Source organism: Pseudorasbora parva, chromosome 20 (genome assembly GCF_024679245.1).
Source record: "Pseudorasbora parva isolate DD20220531a chromosome 20, ASM2467924v1, whole genome shotgun sequence".
In the NCBI taxonomy this organism is placed as follows: domain Eukaryota; kingdom Metazoa; phylum Chordata; class Actinopteri; order Cypriniformes; family Gobionidae; genus Pseudorasbora; species Pseudorasbora parva.
The window spans coordinates 13,172,122-13,194,595 of record NC_090191.1 but is presented as its reverse complement, the minus strand read 5'-3'; the positions used below and the strand labels follow the sequence as shown (position 1 = coordinate 13,194,595).

The following is a 22,474-nucleotide window of genomic DNA, read 5'->3' as shown; positions in this document are numbered from 1 at the left end:
GCGATCCTGAGCTCAGAAATGACAGGCACGTTTTCCAAGTTAATATTTTAATAGGTCATAATTTTTTTGCACATCATGGAAGTGTTGTCTATATACATACATGTTGAAATTACATTAATACATGGTTTATTCGGTTGTCAGGCAGTATATAAATGAAGACTGTCACAATTGTAGCTGGGTGGTATAACATAGTCACCCCTTATGTCATTCTGTGTTATTCTTATAAAATCTGTCGATTTGTATATGTATGTCTATAATTCTGTCTGTGTGTAGTTCTATCTATCTATCTATCTATCTATCTATCTATCTATCTATCTATCTATCTATCTATCTATCTATCTATCTTTCTATCTTTCTATCTTTCTATCTATCATCTATCTATGAAAATTAACCAGGGTTTTATTATAGTAAAAATTTTTTGGCTAATTGATTACCATTTATATGATCTCATTTTTACCACAAATTCCATGGTTAGAGTAGCAAAGCCAAAGTTTTTTTGTTTTGTTTCGGTTTTATTTGTAGTAAAACCATGGTTAATTCCATGGCTAAGTTTCTGTTTGTATAGTTCTGTCCATCTTTCTAGCTATAATAATAATAGATTTTATTTATAACGCACTTTTCATTCCAAAGAAACTGAAAACTATTTACTGCAACAGTGAAAAAGGGAAAAATAACAAAATGCATACAATTTCAACCAAAGAAAACATATTCGAAGATCGCTGGGTATTATTGTATTATTATTCGAAAATCACAACTCCTCCCCCGAATGCACGCACGTATAGGCTGCACGAATATAAACAGAGATAGAGGGAGAGAGACCATATTCTCAGTCTGTATGATAAACTGTTTAATTCATTGTAAAGGGATGCACCAATCCACATACCAATACTATTCCGACACCAGGGGCCTGTTGCACAAAAGTAGGATAAGGGATTAAGCCAGGATATCTTGGTGATCCTGGCTCAATTGATCCCTAATCCGGTTGCACTAAAGCTGGATAGGGGGCAGGAGGATATGTTATGGTATAAATTACCATGGAGATTTATTCTGTGGAGCTAGCCTGCTCCAGATCAGGCTAAATTCCAGGATCTATTTAATCTCATCCCTAATGTCAGTCAGCAGTCGCCCCAAATGGAAACCAATAGTTATTTCACTGCTCACTATACATTGTTATCACATATAACTAGACCCACTGTCACTATTTAAACGTTTGTGATCATTAATTTCAATCATTTTGGATAAATAATGATTTTTAGATGATGTTGCTATCATTAGATAATTTACAGTTTCCAATAGACTATAAGGCTAAATATAAAATGATAGAATATTAGGGCCACAGAGGGGAAAAAAAAGACAAGTCATAATATTGTAACCAGTTGTTTTAAAGGAGGACAGTTGTTAAAATGACAGATGTGGGGCATTTCGTGAAATTGTACTTCAGTATGGTTTCATAAACAAAGACATGCTGATGTGCCAGAATATGAAGTATCACATTGTCATAACTATCAAAACTGTAAAAAGAATATGTTGCTTTTCTGCAGAAAGAACCAGCCTCATAAATTTATGACTTTATCCTTTTTCCTCAGTGGGGCCCTAGTACTCTGTCATATAAACAAATACACATTCCATATGAATATAAAAACACAATGTGTAACATTATGTTCCTTTATTAAATAAGGACAAAAAGCAGGTAAACTATCAGCTCCTTTCGAAACTGAAGTCACAGTGACTCTACAAGATGGAAAGCACAGAATCAAAGCATATTATACAAAATGATACATACACATTCAAAGGTCTGTATATAACACACCCTGCATTTCTGCACACTAAAATAAATGCAGGACAAATCCATACACATCAACTGAACAGACAAACGAATGGATGCAGTAGCCTCCCTGCAGCCTTGTATTACACACAGTATACCGCACAATCATCATAAGAGGCCAAATTCGTAAAAAAAAAAACAACCCCAAAAAAACCCTATTTCCTCTGCCACAGCAGGACATTTTTTACCTAAATTGAAAGCACACATACTAACTAAAATAATTCAACACATATTGGTCCCTCAGCAGCCGACCACTGTCGTCATCAGGGAAGATTGCCGGATTGTCCCAGTCCATGGCTGGTGGCACTCTGGGGGCCCTCTCCTTCCTCAGGCAGGCCACATTGTGGAGGACAGCACAAGCCACAGTAATATCACATGCCCTAACAGGGTTGACCCTTAATTTGTGAAGGCAGTGAAAGCGTGCCTTCAGGAGGCCAAAGGTCATTTCAACTCTGGCCCTGGTCCTGGCATGGGCATGGTTGTAGGCCTGCTGTGCTTCCTGGGGGTCTGTGAAAGGCGCTATATAAATTAAAGTGATTATTATTATAGCTCATCTATGTATTCAAGAATATTTTATTTATATAGCACTTTTCACAATTGTTTCATTCTGTCAAAGCTGCTTTACATTAATAAAAGCAGGGGAAACACACAAAAAAACGGTGGACAACATAAGCAGAGTACAACGGCTAAGATTAAACCGTACTGAGCGTAGTAACGTAAAATAATAATGTAAGGCTTTAATAATAATATATCATAGCTTTATACAGTGTGATGGAGTTACGTTACACAATTTCACTCATATATGCAGTGCATTTCAATAAAAATTTTTAAACGTTTCATAATTACAGTACAACTGCGTTTTTGGAGATGTGAATTAAATATTTGATTTGTAATTGTGATGTTTCAGCGGAGAGGTGAGTGTGTAATTGTGCACTACTTACGCATTCAGGCGGTCTGCAATACTTTGCCACGCTTTTTCTCTTTGCTTTATCACTGTGGCGGTGTTGCCTTTCTTCTTAATTATATCTTTTACCTCCTCGTATGCCTCCATGAGGATTTGTGCTTCTGACGGGGAAAAGTACGCGGCTCTAGTTGCCATGGTAAATCAGTTAATCTGTGATCTGTGGCGGGGTCTATTTGAGTGAGCCGTGAGCGCGCACATATCCAGGATTGGTTTCACCTGGCTTAATGAATCCGTGTCTGCTCATCCTGGCTTGGTCTTTGTGCAACCAATTAAGCCTGGACGCACATGTTTTGGCTTTATTGAGCTCAGCTGAGTCATTTATCCCGGATGTCTTAATTCTACTTTTGTGCAACAGGCCCCAGAGTTGTGTTTATTATTATTATTGTTGATTTTATATTATGCTGAAATAAACTTCTCTCAAAAGGCAAGTATGAATATGTACATATGTATACATATTTATGTCCCAAAAGGCAACGACGTAAGTATAAAGTCAGAAAAGGAAGTCAGAAAAACAGGACATCCTGTTTACAGGAAAAATCTCATTCAAAAAAAAAAATGCAACTGTAAGGGTTTCAAATCGATTGTCATGTCAATATTTATTACATTTCCAAAATGTCAAATACTTGAGTCTTGAAATATAAGAAAAGTGCAAGTATAAACATCTTACACACACTATTAATAAAATGATAACAGTTGGTCATAGAGTACGATGAAGTTGAGCTACTTCTTGGTAATCCCTTTAGTCTGTCTGGAGTTTACCTTGCTTCTAGAATGACTCCAGAAGTGATTCCTGACGACTCTCATTGTCTTTCTGCCCCATGGCAAAAAAATCCATGTTCTCATTAACGTGGTGCTTTTTTAAATGTTTGATTGCATTCGTTGTGTTGTACATCGTTAGCGAGCTTCCACCTCTCTGAATTACTGCTTTGCAAACATTGCATTTTGCTGTCTTGCTCTGTGGTGTTTCCAGTGTGAAGTATTTCCACACACCGGACGGTTGCTAGCCACAATACTGCTCAACGCTATCCTGCTATTGGGTTGCAAACTGCGGAATGGATTTTCTGAGCGGGGGCGTGTCTCATAAATCTGTCTTATTGAGCCGTGCCTCCGTTCTATTCTCCGATCACTTTTGGAGTAATTTCAGCAGACAACGTTGAAACACAGACATGGCTCATGGATATCGGATATCTCCGCAGGTTGTACCGGGAAAATCCGATACGTAAATTGAGCTTGTATCGGTCCTGATACCGATACTGGATCAGATCGGCCCCATCCCTAATTGTAACATGCTGAAACATGATTGTTATTTGACATCCCCAAATTACCATAACCGTTATATGCCACAGTCTACAGTGGAAGTCTACAGTGTGTGTGTGAGCAACACTCGGGTGCACATAGGGCTGGGCACCGAACGGCGATACTTTATTGGTATCGAACAGAAAACTCCGCTACTATGAGTATCGAAAAAATAATTTATCTTTCAGTGCCAAATTTCGGTTCCAAAAGTCAAGCGGCTGTGTTTGTATGACCTGTAGCGTACTTGCATGTAAGGACCTAAAGCACCGGTGATTGGCTGTTCACCACCACATGACGAGGAGTATTTCTAAAGATATTCGCTGTCACACTAGACACAACATGAGTGTAGTTGTTTTTTCTCATGTGTTCTACCGCATTGTTTTACAATGCCAAAGAGGTCTAAAGTGTGGCTACACTTTATAAAAAGTGGATGCAGAGTCAGCAAAGTGCTACATATGCGATAAGAATATTGCAACCAAAGGCGGCGGTGTACTCGCACTAGTAGGCGCTCTGAACTGTGCCCGAGCGCGTTTGATCCCCAAAGCCCCGTTTGTTTGACAAGTGTGAGTGCTCCATTCGGTGTCCTGGCACGGTTCGTTTGACCGGCCCTGGCCCGCTTGGAATTGGTGGGAAATTGCGCGGTTCAGTTGAGCTCGAGCGCGGTTCACATGCAGTGTGAGTGCTAACCGCGCCAGAGCATGGAAACAGCTGTGCGCTACTGCCATCATTACAACAGCAAACACCAAATTATTACTACTTGGATACACTTTTTGATTAAATCAAGGATATATTTAGGTTTATAACGGTCCTGGTTCTCACCTTTTTGATTAACATAAATTGTAGTTTGCGAGTAAAGCTGTAAATTCATCCATCAAAGTTGCCTCCATAATAATCTTCTGATACGTGCAGGGAAATACTTGACAGAAAAGTGTAATTTAACTAACCGAATGCATCCCTATAACGTTTACTACCACTTTATGTATGTTAGTTTGTGCTGCTAGTCGGTTGCATATGGTATCGGAAAAAGTATCGTTAGGAACCAGTATCGAAATTGGCACCGGATTGAAAGATTTTGAACAATACCCAGCCCTAGGTGCACACTTGTTCAGAAAGAAGAGTAACCAACGCATGCGTTTTTGCTGATTACAATGTCATTAGTTCGATAACGTGAGGGGTGATAGTGTTGAGGATTTACTTTGTTTTATTTTTTTATCCTCCTGTTAGACGCTAATCACTCACTGACTGTAGCAGCCACTAAAATAGATCAGTTTTGTTTTTAATGTCAAATTAGTTATAATTGTTCAGATCCCTTATCCTAACTCCAATACACTCCTACCAGAACCTGTTCCTTATATGGAAATAAATCCAGCACATAAGGGAAACCATATGTTAGAACATAAAGTACAATGCAACAGACCATGTTTACTTTTCTTACATGCTGAGACCCACATAAAATCTATAATTATACTAAATTTAAAGTGTTTGTAAAATATGTGCTGTTATATAATGATGTTGTTGTTGTTGTTGTTGTTGTTGTGGCTAATCAGCCCTTTAACTCTCACTACGACTCTTACTAGTGCTAGTGGTGGGAAGTTCGGATCATTTTACTGACTCAGATCTTTAAAACTCGTTTAGCAAAATGAACAAATCTTTTTTCAAGTCATTTCGTTCATTTAAGCAGAATGTAATTAAAATGTCATGTTGCATTTTTCAACACATTTAGTACTTTTGGAATAAATAAAAAAACAATCTTATGCAGTCATGACCAAACTTTGAGAAATAAATGAGTAATTAATTGTGATTGCCTCACTTAACCACCCAAAACGTTCTTTATTTAGTCACTTAACATTTAATCACGTCTGTTCCCTAGAAAGATTAGTAATGCTACACCACTCGTGACTTCTGGTTCGAGCCGTTAGTTTAGTCATCATGTCTGATGTGGGCCGTGACAGCCTCATATAATACATGCGTCCGGAAACGGAAAAGATTAGTTCTCTCGAGTCTTCGAATCATTCGTTCTTCAAGTCCTCATAGGCTGAATGCAGAAGCAGTTCATCTCTCGAGTCTTCTCGTTCAAGTCGTTCTTTGGGTCACAACATATACAACATTACAGTTGTATTATTGACTGCATGTTGTAATATATTTATTATCAGAAGATATGGGCAATATAAACTCTTATGCTTATCCATTCTGACCAACCCAACGTGTCTAGGATTCATAGGAAAATCAGTTAATATAGGCCTACTAGCTAAATTTTTTTTTTAGAAAACAAAAAAACAAAAACTACACACTTGTTTGTGAGGAAGGTTGTGAATGAACTATTTCTGTATCCAACACGGCTGTCACGTCACGTGACAAAAGAATGAGACTCAGACCGAAGACTCAAAAGAACGAATCTTTTCTGTTTTCTGGTAGAGACTGCATAGCCTTGCCTATGGGACTTGATGAACGAATGACTGACTGACTCGAATTGACTCGCATGCGCGGTCAACACAAAATGAACGAATCGCTCACCGAGAAAACCCGTCGTTCTGGAGTCATATTAAAGATTCGTTCAAAATGAACGAATCGTTCATGAACGACATATCACTAACTAGTTCACTGACTACTTAACTAGGGAGCTGATTGAGTATTTTGGTTTGGATTTATTTTTCTTTCTGTTAATTATTCTCATGTTAATTATGACAAATTGTTCAAACACACAGAAGATCTCCTGGTGAAGCGACTGAGATCCACGTGACACTATTATAAAGATGGCGTTTATTAAAGAGGAGAGTGAAGACATGAAGATTCAGAGTGAACTATTCAGTGTGAAACAAGAAGAAACTGAGGAACAAACAGGTTTGTTAAATTCTCAAAGCTGAACTTATTTGATCCTTATTCAAATGTCCACACTGTTAAGAAAAGAAAAGAAAAGAAATTCATTTTCTAGTGATTGGTCACATCTGAATTTTTCAATTGGCCATCGTTTAATTTCTATGAATTGAATTTGATCAACTGTGGCAACAGTCGGTTAACATGGGCTCAATCAAAAATATGTTGAGCCAATGGAAAAATTTAATTTACGAAACTGTGACGTTGGTCCAATTAAATATTTTAAATTGTAGCAATAATTGTTTATTTCTCACTGTACCAAAAAACAAAATTGAATAAAAACAAAAATATACAGAAATACAGAACACAGACAACAGGGTTGACATTTTATCACATCACTTTATAGCCTACGTGCACAAGCGCAGTGACGAACTTCCGCTATTGTCAGAAGTCGGCATATCAGTTTCCGGTTTACTTCCTGTCTTCATCCGCTATAAACAAACAAACAAGATGTGTGCTGCTGTTGTTGTACGGAAAAAGAAATATAATGTGCGAGACACATCTAGATTTCAAAGTACCATGAGTGGGTCTAAGGAGCATTGCTGTGTGCCACTTTGCTCGGCTTCAAGTCGGTACAACAGCCATTTGAGCTTCCACCGCTTCCCGAAGGACACCAACCTTCGTGCGCAGTGGTTGCACAAAATAAGGAGGGCGCGATTTTCGGTTACCACTCACACCAAGGTATGCAGTCGACATTTCACCGAGAATGAAATCCGCACTTCTGCTAAGGGTAGACGGGTTTTAGCAGCAGGTTCTGTTCCATCGTTATTCGAGTGGAATAACTATACAAAGGTGTCACGGGCCGGTGTTTGGGAGCGCCGATCTCGACCACCAAGTCCAGAACCTGACCCGCCGAGACCCGAGGAAGACATTGAGCATCCCGCCATGGTTCCGATGGTTGTAGACCACGACTACGCTACCAGTCGTACTGTATGTGTAGACCGAAAGCAGTATGAAGATGCGTTGAGGGAAATCGAGGCACTGAGGGAGCAGCTCCAAACAGTTCACCTTCATCACTCATTTGGACTTAAACGGTTTGCTTCGTCGCCCGAAGACATCAGATTTTACACCAGGTAAGACAGTTGTAATATCAACATCATCTCATAACATTTTACTGATTGACTAACTGACCAAGTAAGTGTTTTTCACTGTCATCTTAATCATATTCTTGAGCTTGTATGACGAAAACAACTAATTTTGATTGTAATACTGTATTTTAGATTCCCCTCATACGAGCATCTGATGGCGTTCTGGAACCTGATCGAGACAGCAACAGCAAAAATGGTTAGGGTCACCAGGGCAAAGAAACCCTATGCCACTAGCACATCAATTGAAAGCCCTATATCCAGACCAACTGTAAGTTTTCTCTCTCTCAATCACACACACACACACACACACACACACACACACACACACACACACACACACACACACACCCCAATATGAGAGATACATGTAGTACTGACACTAAAAATAAGTTCACTCTGTAAACTTTTTTTTTCTATCACAGTAATTTTCTTTTTGGGTGACAATCTGTATTATACACAATACAGATTGTTACCATCCATGATACATATTGTTACATGTTTGTATTGCATTATCTTGGTACACCCCTACTCATTAAACTCATCTCTTCCCAGAAACTGCTGCCGATAGATGAGCTTTTTCTTTTCCTCACATACCTGTCCACTGGCTGTACCCAGAGAGAGTTGGCTCACAGATTTAACATCCACAGAGCAACAGTCAGCCGAATCATTGTGACCTGGGCCAACTTCCTCTACAGCTTACTGGGCTCAGTCTGTATATGGATGTCTCCTGCAGCTGTGAAGGCCAGTCTTCCTCGGGACTTTGATGGCAGCTACAGCAACACACAAGTAGTGCTTGATTGTACAGAGCTACGGTGTCAAACACCTTCATCCCTGCTCCTTCAGAGCGAAGTTTTTTCAAACTACAAGTCCCATTGCACCTTTAAGGCTATGGTGGGCATGTCCCCTCACGGAGCCCTGACTTTTGTGTCAGCACTCTTTGAGGGTTCCATGAGTGACAGAGAGGTGTTTCGTCAGTCAGGGATTACATCACTCTTAACACCTGACATGGCCATCATGGTGGACAAGGGATTCTTGGTGGATGACCTTGTACCTGGGCCTGTTCATCGTCCTGCCTTCCTCTCCAAGAAGGCCCAAATGTCTGAGGTAGATGTTCTGAAGACGCAGTCCATTGCCCGTTTGAGAGTACACATCGAAAGGTTAATCAGAAGAGTTAAAGAGAATAAACTCTTTGACACTACTATCCCTCTCTCTATTGCAGGGAGCATAAATCAAATCTTTACAGTTGCTTGTCTCCTCTCAAACTACCAAAATGGACCTTTGGTCAAGAAATGGAGATTATGAAGTGAGATACTGTAGCCATTTTCTAAAGAGGTTGATGTTAACTACTTGTGTTCACAAAATAATAACTGTCATTTTGTAAATTGCCTGATATAATTAGTAAATATGTTTATACATTTGTGAGCTACTGTTGCCATATTTTAAAGAGATTTATATTAACTATTTGTTCAACAAATTCATAAGAATAACTAAACTTGCAAAATGATTCTCAGATATAATTTGTAAATATTTTTGTAAACTTTCATATTAACTTGTAGGTGGAACATAATAAACACCTAAAAATCACAGGCATGGTCATGTAATCATTTACTATCATTTGCTGTTAAAGACGGTTGTAGTGCCAGAGACATCTGCCTTTAGTACAATGGTTATAAATGACTAGTCTTTTTCTTGGGGTGCTCAGTGTTAACATACTTTTATTAATCATAAAAACATCTTTAATTTTAAATTTTAATAATAACACAAAGCATAAAACATTTAAAAGGAAACAATAAACAAAAAAAACATTAGTTGAAGTCCTACTCCTGAAGCAGACATTTCTGTATGTAGACATAGAAATAAAACCTGTCTACTTTCCCTCTGATCACATCCAAGACATCATTGTCTCTGTAAATTCTTTGGATGAGTATGTCTTCCTCGGCTGAAACAACAAAATCACACCAAATCATCCCTGTTAATAACATCTGCCCCTGTATTTGCCAGTAGTAAGCATGTGTTGGTTTTAGCTCCAATTTGCCTGCCTTCATTTTCAGATATGGGCAGTCGACATAGCTTTTAACATTTGGGCATTTAATCTCAACCAGCCCAAACTGACATTGCTCTGAAGGGTCAAAGATTAACCCGTCTGGTGATGCACCCAGCCAAGGAGCATCTGGGTGAATTACTAATCCACAGGGGTAGTGGTTGACCCTTTTTATTTGGCAATATTCCCAAATTGCATCTGCCTCCAATTCGAGCCCCCTCTTCATAGCTGCCGTCTGCCGGGTCCCTTGCAGTATCCGGTTCGCCAGACCTTCTTCTGTGTTCTCTCGAACCTGGCAGATCTCCCGAAACCGTGAGGCAGTCAGTCTATGCCTCCTTAGCTGATGCCATTCAGTACATGAACTTTGGTCTCTGGTAGCACATTCATATTTGTGTGCCATGTCCCAGGTGACCTCCAGACTCTTACAGTGTAGCTGTTGTGGTTCAGTACAGACATACATGCAACTAGATGGCTGTAGGCGGTAGTTCTGAAGAGGCACAGATGGTTGTGGTGGGGCAGCATGGAAGGAGAGGTTTCGGTTTGCTATTGCAGGTTGTTGGTAGGACAAGGGACTACCAGCTTGAACCTTGCCCAGGGCAGAGTCGACCAGGGGAATTTCACAGCTGACGCCCAAGCTGCAGATCATCGGTGCCTCAGCTATAGAGAAATCTTTATATACCTCTTTCACCTGGGAAATAATAATATAACAATTCGCTAAATATAATAATATAAAATAACCACTATTATCATACCAGTAACTTTTTTTTCTGTAATTTCTATCCGCAGTGTGTTATGCATGGATTTGTAATCAGAAAATCATGAAATATTGGTTTACAGATTTTGGTTATGATAAACTGTACAGTGAAATTTGATTGTTATATCCCTACTCACCTGAAGGACGGATAGATCAGGTAGATCTCCAGTCAGGCCTTTGTAGAGTGTGCTCCTGTGTAGAACATAAAACTTTCATGAGTGGAAAGTGGCATATCCACAAAGGAATTTTAATTTAACATGCAACATGTAATAAATCTCCAATAATCAGCTTTTACCTTACACCCTCAGTTGTTGCTCTACACTTTGGCTTAGCAGACAACACGACCATCTTTTCCACAGGGCCTGGCTTAATACCCTATCAAGTTATTGAGGATACAGTTAAAAGTTAGATGTAGTTAGAAAATATAGCCACAGGTCTATAATTATAGTGCACACTTACCAAAGTTCTGGGCTTGTGCCACTGCTGTTCCCCTTCAGTACAGCTTAGCACAGGAGGGACCACTGACATATTCAGTTCAGAGTAATGTGCTGACTGGAACAGCAAAGCAACACAGTGGTTGCATAATGCAGCTCCAGCAACACATGTGCAGCTGTGTTCAATAAGCTCCACAGGACTGGAGTCTTTCAACACCACCTGCATAAGTAAAATGAAGTATTAAATACTGATTTGTCATTGCTTGATCACTGTTTAATCATTTGTTTAGGACATAATCTTGTTTTTTCATTCTATATCTAATATTCTAGATTATGTAGTATAATATGCCAACAAAATCCTTAAATGTTTATTTGAAACATGTTAGCCTAATACCTTTAAATAATACAAGATTGTATCTTAAACGAATGACTGAGTTGAGGAAAACTTGAACAAGAACACATTTTACCCAGAGGGGACCAGCTAGGGAAACTTACCTGCCTACAATATAGTTACATTAAACATGAATGCCCTTAGCTGAGTCCCCAGGAACACCGGGTTATATAAGTAATAATATTAACGTTATAACATCAACAAGAACGCATGCAGTAACCCGAATGGGGACAAGCAAAGTAAACTCACCTGTCAATTTTAACCACTCTTTTCATTACATAACGTTACTCATTTAAGAGTTATAATAATACTAAACAAGATTACCTTTGCTAAATCCCCAGGAACATCAGGAACACCGGGCTATTAAAGTAACAAGCCTACAACTGCTGGCTTATCAATTCTAGCTTCACCATACTCTCAAACTGTGAGGTTTCTCTGCTTTCCTCATGGACCTGTAGCACAATGCCCTGACAGTGACAGCGCCTGTGCCCTGATCTTTATTAGAAACTGAGAGGAGAGCAAGTTAATGCCATTGAGATTACAATTATCACAAAAGAACCGTCTGCGTTTAAAATTAAGAAAAACAAACTTCTATACTAACTTTACACTACAAACGAATACGTCGCTAACTAGCTTAGCCGCTATCTGCCGGCATAACACGTTAGATTAAACTACTTACCCTCGTAGTTGTGCAGGTAACTTGATATATAAAGTTTAAATCCCTTGTCCCTCTTGCTTGTCGGAGCAGGAGACCAGGCATCGACGATGCGATGAACATCGCTGACGCTTATTTTTGGAAGGTCCTGGAGACATCTAGTAAAGCAAGACATTCTGGCCGATGCGTTAGAAAACCGGAAACAGAAATGCCGACTTCTGGCGACAGCGGAAGTTCGTCACTACGCTTTGTGCACAGAGCCTATTAACAAGTCAATTCCAACACAGGATATTTGGTGACCGTGAAAATACCTTATTTTAAATTAGGTAAACCTCTGAATAGATTTGAGAAGTCTTCTGCATAAAAACCTGCAAATAAAAATAACATTAATGAGAAAGTTCCCCTGCATCACATATGGCAAGCATCAGACAAAACAGAAGTTACTTAAAGGGTTAGTTCACCCAAAAATGAAATTTATGTCATTAATAACACCCTAATGTTGTTCCACACCTGTAAGACCTCTGTTCATCTTCGAAACACATTTTAAGATATTTTATATTTAGTCCGACAGCGCATCAAAGTGTAGGCACATTATACTGTCCATGTCCAGAAAGGTAATAAAAACATCGTCAAAGTAGTCCATATGTGACATCAGTTAGTTAATTAGAATCTCTTGAAGCATCGAAAATACATTTTGGTCCCAAAATAACAAAAACAACGACTTTATTCAGCATTGTCTTCTGTGTTTGTTTTCAAACCTCAAATAAAGTTTCAAACGGTCATGAATCAGCTTATTAATTCATGATTTGGAATCATGAATCAATATGCTGATTCCTGACCATTTGAATCTTTATTTGAGGTAAAGATTCAAATGGTGACCACAAACAGAAATGTTTGGGTTTCTGTTGTTTTGTGCCATTTAAACTTGGATTATTTTTGTTTTTCTCCTTAGACCTGATGGCACTAAAAGAAGAGAGTCATGAACTGAATGTAAAGGAAGAAAAAGATCAATATGAGAGTGATCATGATTTCATAACTGGAGAAACATCTTTTACTTGCTCCCAGACTGAAAAGACTTCCTCTCAAGAAAAAGCTCAAAAGACAAGGACTAGTTTCAACCAACAAGACCACATAAGAATTCATACTGGGGAGAGCCTTTTCAGATGCAGACAGTGTGGAAACAGATTCACCCATAAAGGAAGCTTTAACAGGCACATGAGAATTCACAACGGAGAGAAGCCTTACACCTGCAAACTGTGTGGGAAAAGTTTCAACCGAAAAGGACACCTTATTTATCACATGAGAATTCACACTGGAGAGAAGCCTTCCGTATCACATCAGCATGGAAAGAGTATTGATCAAGACGGGAAACTTAAAGTCCACATGAGAATTCATACTGGAGAGATCCCTTTCACATGCCAAGAGTGTGGAAACGGATTCACAGAAAAAGGAAGCCTTAACAGGCACATGAGAATCCACAATGGAGAAAAGCCTTACACCTGCCCTCAGTGTGGAAAGAGTTTCGGTCAACATGGAAGCCTTAAAATCCACATGAGAATTCACACTGGAGAGAAGCCTTTCATATGTCCTCAGTGTGGAAAAAGTTTTGATCAAGAGGGCAACCTTAAAGTCCACTTGAGAATTCATACTGGAGAGAGCCCTTTTATATGCCATCAGTGTGGAAACAGATTCACTCAAAAAGGAAGCTTTAACAGGCACATGCAAATTCACACTGGAGAGAAGCCTTTCACCTGTCAGCAGTGTGGAAAAAGTTTCAATCGAAAAGGAAACTTTAATTATCACATGAGAGTTCATACTGGAGAGAAGCCTTACACATGCCAACAGTGTGGAAACAGATTCACTGAAAAAGGAAGCCTTAACCGGCACATAAGAATTCACAAAGGAGAGAAACCTTACACGTGCCCTCAGTGTGGAAAGGGATTCAGTCAACATGGAAGCCTTAAAAACCACATCAGAATTCACACTGGAGAGAAGCCCTATACATGTCCTCAATGTGGAAAGAGTTTTGAAAAAGACTGGAACCTTAAAGTCCACTTGAGAATTCACAAAGGAGAGAAACCTTACACTTGCCCTCAGTGTGAAAAGAGTTTCAGTAAAAATGGAAGCCTTAAAATCCACATCAGAATTCACACTGGAGAGAAGCCTTATACATGTCCTCAGTGTGGCAAGAGTTTTGATCAAGACACCAACCTTAAAATCCACATGAGAATTCATACTGGAGAGAGCCCTTTTACCTGCCAACAGTGTGGGAAATCTTTCACTCTAAAAGGAAGCTTCAACAGACACATGATAATTCACAATGGAGAGAAACCTTTTACCTGCCAACAGTGTGGAAAAAGTTTCAACCGAAAAGGAAATTTGAATTATCACATGAGAGTTCACACTGGATAGAGCCTTTTCACCTGCCAACGGTGTGGAATAAGTTTCACACCAGAGTAAATGTCTTATGCAAGCTCTCAGTGTGGACCATTCTGATCAACATGGAAACCTTAGGCCCTGTTTACACCTGGTATTAAAGCCCATCTTTCAAGTTGAAGATCACTGTGAATGAACGTGTAGATAAATAGTATAGGAACTCGACTTGCGTGAAGAAATTAATCATAAATGTGCATTAAAACAGTTTTTTAAAAGAAATTGTGAGTAAAATTACTTCCGTTGTGAAAAACGCTCTGATAGGAAGTGACGCAACGGCCGGTAAACATCGTCTCTTTGTAATGGAGTCAGACAGCGAAAGAGGTTACAGTTGGGATAAATGTCAACTCTTACGATGGGCTATTGCTGTATAATTATGAGCTGCCTAGGCGAGAGAGGGGTCAGGGAGAGTTAAGGGGAAGGGTAAATGGACAGAGGAGAGAGATAAGAGTTGTGGTGTGAGGAGAATCGGTTGAGAATTGGGCAGGTGTCTTGGTGAGTGACCACAGGGTATAGCTAATTGTGGCTAACGTTGTCTCCATGTTTATCACATTGCAGTATCTTTAATAAATCATATTTATCAATATTGCTTTCGACTTTGTTGTTTTTCAAGCATCCATGTAGATTATCACCATCTATGCCAGCAATATGTGTCTTAAAATAATTAATTTAGATCCTAGATTTTAAATGAATGTTGTAGGATGTAGGCTATAGCTTACATCTGTGACGGTTAGATAGGGATAGACATTCCGTGCATTTCTACACAACATAGTTTATCGTGAAATTTGTAGAAATTGCTAGCTGATGTTTAATCAGTAACTGCTTTTAGACCTAGGTGTCGGCATGTTCTGCTTCTGCAGATGTCAAGTGTTTGGGCCGTATATCTGAATAACATAACCGGACAGCTGGAATTCCGAGCTTAGTCAGCTGTTATACTACTCACCTCTTTGTATTTCCGACGGACATAATGTAAATGAGCTCACATGTACTGTGGAGTAACTTATGTGTATGAAAGCAGTTAGTCTTTCGGCTAGGACGGGAATATGCTGTTCATGTAAATACTAGGGGTGTCAACAATAATCGTTTCGGCGATGCATCGTGATGCGGGGCATGAATGATTCAGCATCGATGCGGCAAAGTGCCATAATCGATTATGTCACTGTTTATTTTCTGGCGGACGATAAAGTTGTGAAGTTTCAAATACTTCCAGTTCCGGGAGAATAACAACAACAAAAAGGAAGATGGTTGAGGCGGAGGGAGATGACCGCGATAGACGGGTTATTAAAAACGCGCTAACGACCCGAGGTGTGTAGGATTGTACGTATATTTTTTTTGCACAATAATCAATGAATCTATAATGACGAAAAACGCCGCAATTCACCTTTATTCCACAAGGTGGCAATGTCTGATACGCAATGATGAAGTGACGGTTCACTCATAGTTACCTCTGACAGAAAACAAAACAATAATTATAATCTGCAAAACTTGAAATGGCTCAGTGATTTACAGCAGAGAGCAAGTACTAAACACATTCAGATATTAGTGTCACTGTCTCTTGATGATGGATGTGGTCAAGAAGCTGTCAGTGATCAAAATATTGATTTTGAAGACGTTGAAAATGAGTTTTGAGAATATGCTGGAGATCGCGAATATGAGGCAGATGCTGAATATACTGGTAAACGAGCTCTGACGAGGTCATATGATGATGGCATTAAACATCTGCTCAAACTGAATCCTTCCAAGCTCCAAAAGGTAACGAAATAGGTTTTATTTTATTCTTCTGTAGCTGCTACTCTAAAATCAGGAGTTTTATATATTATCACGACAGGTAGAGGTCTATCCATGTTAAATATAGATCTGGGTCGCTAACGACCTGAATATGTAAGAATGTTTGGTGAAACAGTCATGCATTTAGGGGTTAATTGCATTTTATTTAATTACATTTTATTTTATTTAATAACTTTTATGTCAAAGATACAGGAGACACACAGCAGCCAATACAATCTGTTGTTTAATATCTGCTTGTATTGCCTCATGACTGATGAAAAATGTGCTTTGTGTGCAGTAGAATTTTGATGCATCACAATGCATCGTAGAATCGAATCGAATCGTTACCTGGTGAATCGTAATCGAATCGAATCGTGAAGGCAGTGCCAATGCACACCCCTAGTAAATACAGTCATTGTAACAAGGATCTTTTATTGATTCACCATTGTGACAACAGAATTCACCACTGTGACAACTCAAACCTACTATAACTATAATTACGATAACGCCAATCTCTATTTTCTGTTTCCACCTCTCAGACTACGTAAACCCACAATGAGAGCCAGGGCTGCAGCAGGGCTGGGAAAAGGTGGGTTTTTGGAGCGTAGCTTAGAACAGGCACTTTTTTTCTTAATTTCTGCCCGTGGGTGTTGTAAAACATATGTATTCTTATGTATGTCTTTTTAAATTTACATTTTCATACAATATTCTGTATAAATTAAGTTATAAAATTAAATTGAAAGATGGCCTTTAAGATGTGTTTGGAACTATACGATGCAGACACATACCCGTTTACATTTGGCATTTTAATTAGACTCTTTTGTCCACTTTCAACCACTTCTGTTGTGATTTCTTAAAGGGGAGGGTCTATTCAGTCCCTCCATGATTTCACGATGTTGCGATTACAACTATTAACGCAACTTCAACAAATCTTGACTTTTCTGCAACTTTGACCAATTATTCGCGGCTACCTGATTTTTACACCGAGTACATCTCTGCAGTCTGAGCGTGCTGAAGCTCACTCTCGCTCATATCTGAGGTAAATCATTAACACCATCACCGCTTACATTACATGTTTTATTGAACTAAATACATTACAATCGGCCAAAACGAATACGCAGTTTACTTTTCAGAACAAAAGCGCTCCAAGTCTGTGTGTTTCACACTGTTCCTGTGAATCGCGGCACAGTTCGGCACACACACAAAATACCGGCAATTCAAAAGGGAAATGCGCATATCTTAAAGGGGCCGCATTATATTCCTCCTCCAGGTATGGTTTTGTTCTGGTGCGCTCCCAGGTCCGCATGACAGCTTTCACATTACCAATTTTAATACGAACTGTGACCTGTTCTGAACTAAACTGCCAGTGTAAAAACTCCCTTTATTTATATTCCCAAAATGAGAGAAATCACTGCTTATTCTGAATTTGTAAGCTTAGGCTTAAGAGAAATGAACTAGTTCTTTGAAAAACAGCTGTGAACTTTGACACGTCTAGTCTTCATGCAGTATTATTGAATAAGTATGATTTTACTAATAATAAACGTACGTTTGCAAAAGTATTCAATGAGGCCTTTTTATATGTTTTATATAGGTATATGTTTTATAGTTTATAGTATCTTCATTACCTAGAGATATAATTATAGAAAATTCAAAAAGTAGTCAAAATGCAGAACATCTGACAGAACAGTTGTTTATGTTTTACAGCATTATGTGCATTTTTTTCATTCATCTTTAAAACAGAAGACAACAATCTTCAAGATACAGTAAAGCACACATGTATAACGGATTGTCACCTCAAAAACAGTCCTTTGTGGTGGAACAAGCAATGCTATATATAAATATATATCACTTTTTAAGAAAAGTGGCCGCAACATCAGGCATTTTAGGCCAACAATCACAAAAAAGGCCCGCGAAATCCTGGTGGGTCTGTCTATTGGCAGGTAAATCAGTGGGTTTGTATGGGATCAAATTCCCGCCGATTGATTTGCAGTCAAGCATAAAAAAATAAGCATGAATCAAAATTTTAAAAACACATGTGAAAATATAACGCACAAAACTGAAAAATCAATGCAGAATCACAAACAATGCGGTCATAGAAATACAAATAATAAGTGAGTCAAACATTTAAAAAGGTTTAAAATTATATTGCTGAAAACTGAATCATGAATTCAAAATTATCTGAATCGCACACAAAATCATGTTTTCTGCACTTAATTTCATTTTTTGTATGTCTGTGCTCTTTTCTCCTTTGCTTTTGTTTCTGCATTCTGCGCTTGTGTTTCCAAATGTTGCAGCCCGAGTTTCATGTAAATCAGGGGCGGGTCTTAGCATCACCATTGGTCCACTAGCTCTAGATTGACAGCTCATCCCGTATCCAATCAATCGAAGAGGGAAGTTGAAGTCAAAGGGACTCGTCTCGTGCCTCTCAGTTCAGCCAGCCGTTGTTGACTTCAAGGGGGTAATCTAGCACTCGGAAAGCGTTCCACCCATAGGGGCTGCCATTGCTAACCAAGCCATCACCTGCTGTTAGCATCCCATTGACCATCCCAATTATTTTTGAGTCACTTTGACAGTGAATAACTTTACATCAGAGGCGTTTAAAGACTCCATTTGTCCATTGTTTATTTCTAAAGAAACACGACAATGCATAAAAGGCTCCGTTACCTTGTATCTTACACTATCGCCCCGCAGAAGCTGTTTTTGTAAAAATAGGCTAAATATTGCGTCATAACTAACGGGACTCTGTCGCACAGTTGAGAAATTACCGTATAGACCTGAGGAGACACTCGCAGGCAATCTTTTACTGTCTGAGACAGTCGGGGGGACGTGGAGACATAAAGTCTGATAAAGTCAAGGGAGAAGAATGGAGAGAAGCCCATAGTTAGCCAAAAGCAACAGGAGAAAATATTTAAACAACGGGATTCAGATTTCACTTTCCACAACTACTAGAAGACCTACAGCTGTCAGACAGGAGGCTCACGTCACATCTACGTCGTCAAGCTCAGTCTGAGCCTGCGCAGTTCGCTCAGCCATCAGGAAGTGAGTGCTCCTTTACTGACTTCACTTAACGCCGTAGAAGTCAATGGGATAGCTCTGTCCATTTCTTTTACTGTCTATGGTTGACTTCAGCTACGAGTATAACGCACTCTCTATCACTGTATCGGCAAGGAAATGCATTATTTTATTGTTATGAATATAATCTTAGGAATCTATTATTTTGTATAGATGTTTTAGGGGGCTTCTCACAATTAAAGAAGTCAAATGAACTTGATCATGACTGGGTGCTTATGCTCCCTTCACGTGCTCTCGGAGTTTCCTAGGTAAAAATTGCACATTTTAAAACTTGAATGCAATGATCTCCTAATCACGACTTCAGAAGTCAGAATTATAAAAATGTCCGATAGCAAATGAAGGCAGCATTACTGACGATTGGCTGGCCGCTCAGTTCAACTATAGAAAGCATTCTCTTAAACCTATTTAAATAAAAGGGTTATTGAGCTGCTTACACTGTCCTATACAATAAACGAGTATGTAGAGCGACATGAAATACAAATGAACGCAAAAGTGAGAAAAGAGTGAGAAAATTAATGAAGTACAAACAAGTTTAAATTTTGATATTCACATTAATAATGGTTTAATAGGCCTATTAATAGTAATAATTAAGAGGCCTATTCCAGTTTCATTAATGGCATGTGCACTGAAATTACATGAAGTCAGATTTTAAACAAAAATTATATTAATTTAGATGTAGATTTTGTTATTTTTTCCCTGTGACACGCTGATTTAATGACAGAGATTCAGTACTTCCTCCACCACTGGTGTTAGAGAACTCGGCTGGCTGAACTGAGCGACCAGCGTCTGTAAGCACCCAGTCATGATCACGTTCATTTGACTAATTGTAATTGTGAGAAACCCCCCTAAAACATCTATAATACAAAATAATAGATTCCTAAGATTATATTCATAACAATAAAATAATGCAGTTCCTTGCCGTTACAGTGATAGAGAGCGCGTTATACTCGTAGCTGAAGTCAACACTAATCTGCACTTTTCCACCCACGGTGCCACTATTTTGTTTTCGCAATCAACAACGATGAACAAGACTGTTGTATGTATATGATATTTTAAACACAACAAAAAACGGGTAAAGAGAAGTTACTCATGAGACTGGATGTCTGACTGCCAGTTATCTGTGCGTGTGTTTCAGATAAGTGCCCGCTGAGAAAAATTATCATTATTAATTTAAACTATTATAGCTTTCAAATGTGTGGAAATTATACACTTTAATGATGAAAATAACTATTGTAACAACATCTGTGTGAGGTATTTTTAGTTGAAACTTCACAGGCACATTCTGGGGACACCTGAAATTTAAATTACATCTTGTAAAAATGGGCATAATACGATCCCCTTTAAGGTCAGTATAGACTACAAGCCTTACATTATCCTATTAATTCCAGAGATGTCCCCACCAAATTCAAAATCATATTTACGCCCATGTCTAGTTTATTAAAGTGTTCTATTAGTATTCTTCTTTTAAACATCTTTTACACTTTTATATACTTCTTAGAAATTTACTTAAAATTGCACTCAAGTATACTTGACTTATACGGTTAGAAAAATCTAAGTATATTTGGCCTATACTTGTTCTCAATCTTTTGATCCAAGTACTTAATTAAAAGTATAATTAAAGTATAAATTAAAGTTTAAAACTTTAAATAATTATACTAATCCTTTAATAATTATACTTTATACTTATATAATGTATAATTTACTGTATAATTATATACTGTATAATTTAATATATATTGTACATGCTTATATACTGTATAGTTTAATAATTATACTTTATACTTTACATAATTAAAGTATAAAAAGTATTTAAAGTATACTTGGCTTGTAATTGTTTAATATTTTGATTGAGTAGCCTATTAAATATAGTTTTTAAAATATTTTTTTTTACATAGTCTTATTAAAATAAAATATTACAATTATTGTTTGAAAATACTGATTGGAATATTGATACATGTTCCTGATTCTGCGTATCTGAATTTTTGTGTATGCCAGTCCACTGGTAGTGTACATAGGAATTTACTTCAAATCTATTCCAGATTGACTGTTTACTTCAAATCTATTACTTCAAATATAAATCCAGGTGTAAATTTCCAGCTATCCATGTGATTGAGGCATAGTCTTTGACAAATTTTTCTCATCTTTTTTTTTTTTTTTTAAATGTTGCCTTTCTTTGTGAAACTTGCCCACATTCAAGTGTTGGTAAAAAGGATGCATGAAGCTATAATAAAATGTTTTTAAAACCTTTTCAGACCTAAATTGTTTTCAAGTTTCATTTTCCTAGCTCACGGGGCTTCTATAAATGAGACCAAAAAAAAGTCCCCATTGATTGAAATTTTTATAATTTTTTATTTGAAGATCAAAAACTTTCATTGGAAGGTTTTTGCTTTAAAATTGCATATTTGTTTATTCATAACAAAATAAAAATAGGAATCAATCAAAGCAGTCAAGGTAGAATCATTTCCTGTGTGCATCTTTGAAGCAATTTTTCTGACATAAAGCAGTAATGCACATTGCACTTATCACATAAGATCCGTTTTCCCTGAAAAACCTTAAAGTTTGCGTCTTGTTGCTTCTTTTTTCAATTATCATAATTTAACAGGTGGTCCGCCATATCTTTTTGGACTTTTTTTGTCCAGCTTCATCTTATGGAGTTGGAGAGGCACTTGCTGTGTAAGGGCTTTACAGCAACATCAAAAGCGCATTGGCCATTTGTGGGACTTGATATCAATCCTGTAAAGGCTAATTAGCTGATCAAGCTTGTCCCCCCCTCCCATGTCCGTGTTGTATTTCTTCACAACCTCTGGATGCTTGACGCTTACATACTTTACATACCTCTTTCTGATCCCACCTCTCAACTTGGTCTTCATCTCCAATACC

General features: G+C 38.2%; 3 protein-coding genes across 3 annotated transcripts in view; 2 read left to right on the top strand and 1 right to left on the bottom strand.

The window, feature by feature from the left end:
* Positions 1-22,474, top strand: part of LOC137049075 (zinc finger protein 721-like) — a 66,785-nt gene that overhangs the window by 359 nt on the left and 43,952 nt on the right. The window contains exons 2-3 of the mRNA XM_067427463.1: positions 6,791-6,926; positions 13,275-14,719. Coding sequence (XP_067283564.1) covers positions 6,839-6,926; positions 13,275-14,719 — 1,533 coding nt within the window. The 5' untranslated portion in view covers positions 6,791-6,838. The remainder of the gene's footprint in view (positions 1-6,790; positions 6,927-13,274; positions 14,720-22,474) is intronic.
* LOC137049693 (uncharacterized) lies at positions 7,312-9,622 on the top strand. The gene is made up of 3 exons (XM_067428304.1): positions 7,312-8,032; positions 8,180-8,315; positions 8,600-9,622. Exons 1-3 carry the CDS (start codon positions 7,410-7,412, stop codon positions 9,347-9,349), a joined length of 1,509 nt encoding a protein of 502 aa, XP_067284405.1. The 5' UTR covers positions 7,312-7,409; the 3' UTR covers positions 9,350-9,622.
* LOC137049695 (uncharacterized) lies at positions 9,731-12,582 on the bottom strand. The gene is made up of 5 exons (XM_067428307.1): positions 12,347-12,582; positions 11,302-11,496; positions 11,138-11,217; positions 10,980-11,034; positions 9,731-10,776 (listed from the first exon to the last, which is right to left on the bottom strand). The coding sequence occupies exons 1-5, from the start codon at positions 12,443-12,445 to the stop codon at positions 9,865-9,867; spliced, it is 1,341 nt and encodes a 446-aa protein (XP_067284408.1). The 5' UTR covers positions 12,446-12,582; the 3' UTR covers positions 9,731-9,864.

What these genes read in the sequence shown, in the direction of transcription:
- LOC137049693 (XM_067428304.1), top strand. Translation starts at nt 7,410, where the DNA reads ATGTGTGCTGCTGTTGTTGTACGGAAAAAGAAATATAATGTGCGAGAC. An exon ending in GACATCAGATTTTACACCAG is followed by an intron (nt 8,033 to 8,179) that starts GTAAGACAGTTG and finishes ACTGTATTTTAG; the next exon opens with ATTCCCCTCATACGAGCATC. An exon ending in GCCCTATATCCAGACCAACT is followed by an intron (nt 8,316 to 8,599) that starts GTAAGTTTTCTC and finishes ATCTCTTCCCAG; the next exon opens with AAACTGCTGCCGATAGATGA.
- LOC137049695 (XM_067428307.1), bottom strand. Translation starts at nt 12,445, where the DNA reads ATGTTCATCGCATCGTCGATGCCTGGTCTCCTGCTCCGACAAGCAAGA. An exon ending in GGCACAAGCCCAGAACTTTG is followed by an intron (nt 11,218 to 11,301) that starts GTAAGTGTGCAC and finishes ATAACTTGATAG; the next exon opens with GGTATTAAGCCAGGCCCTGT. An exon ending in CTGATCTATCCGTCCTTCAG is followed by an intron (nt 10,777 to 10,979) that starts GTGAGTAGGGAT and finishes ATTATTTCCCAG; the next exon opens with GTGAAAGAGGTATATAAAGA.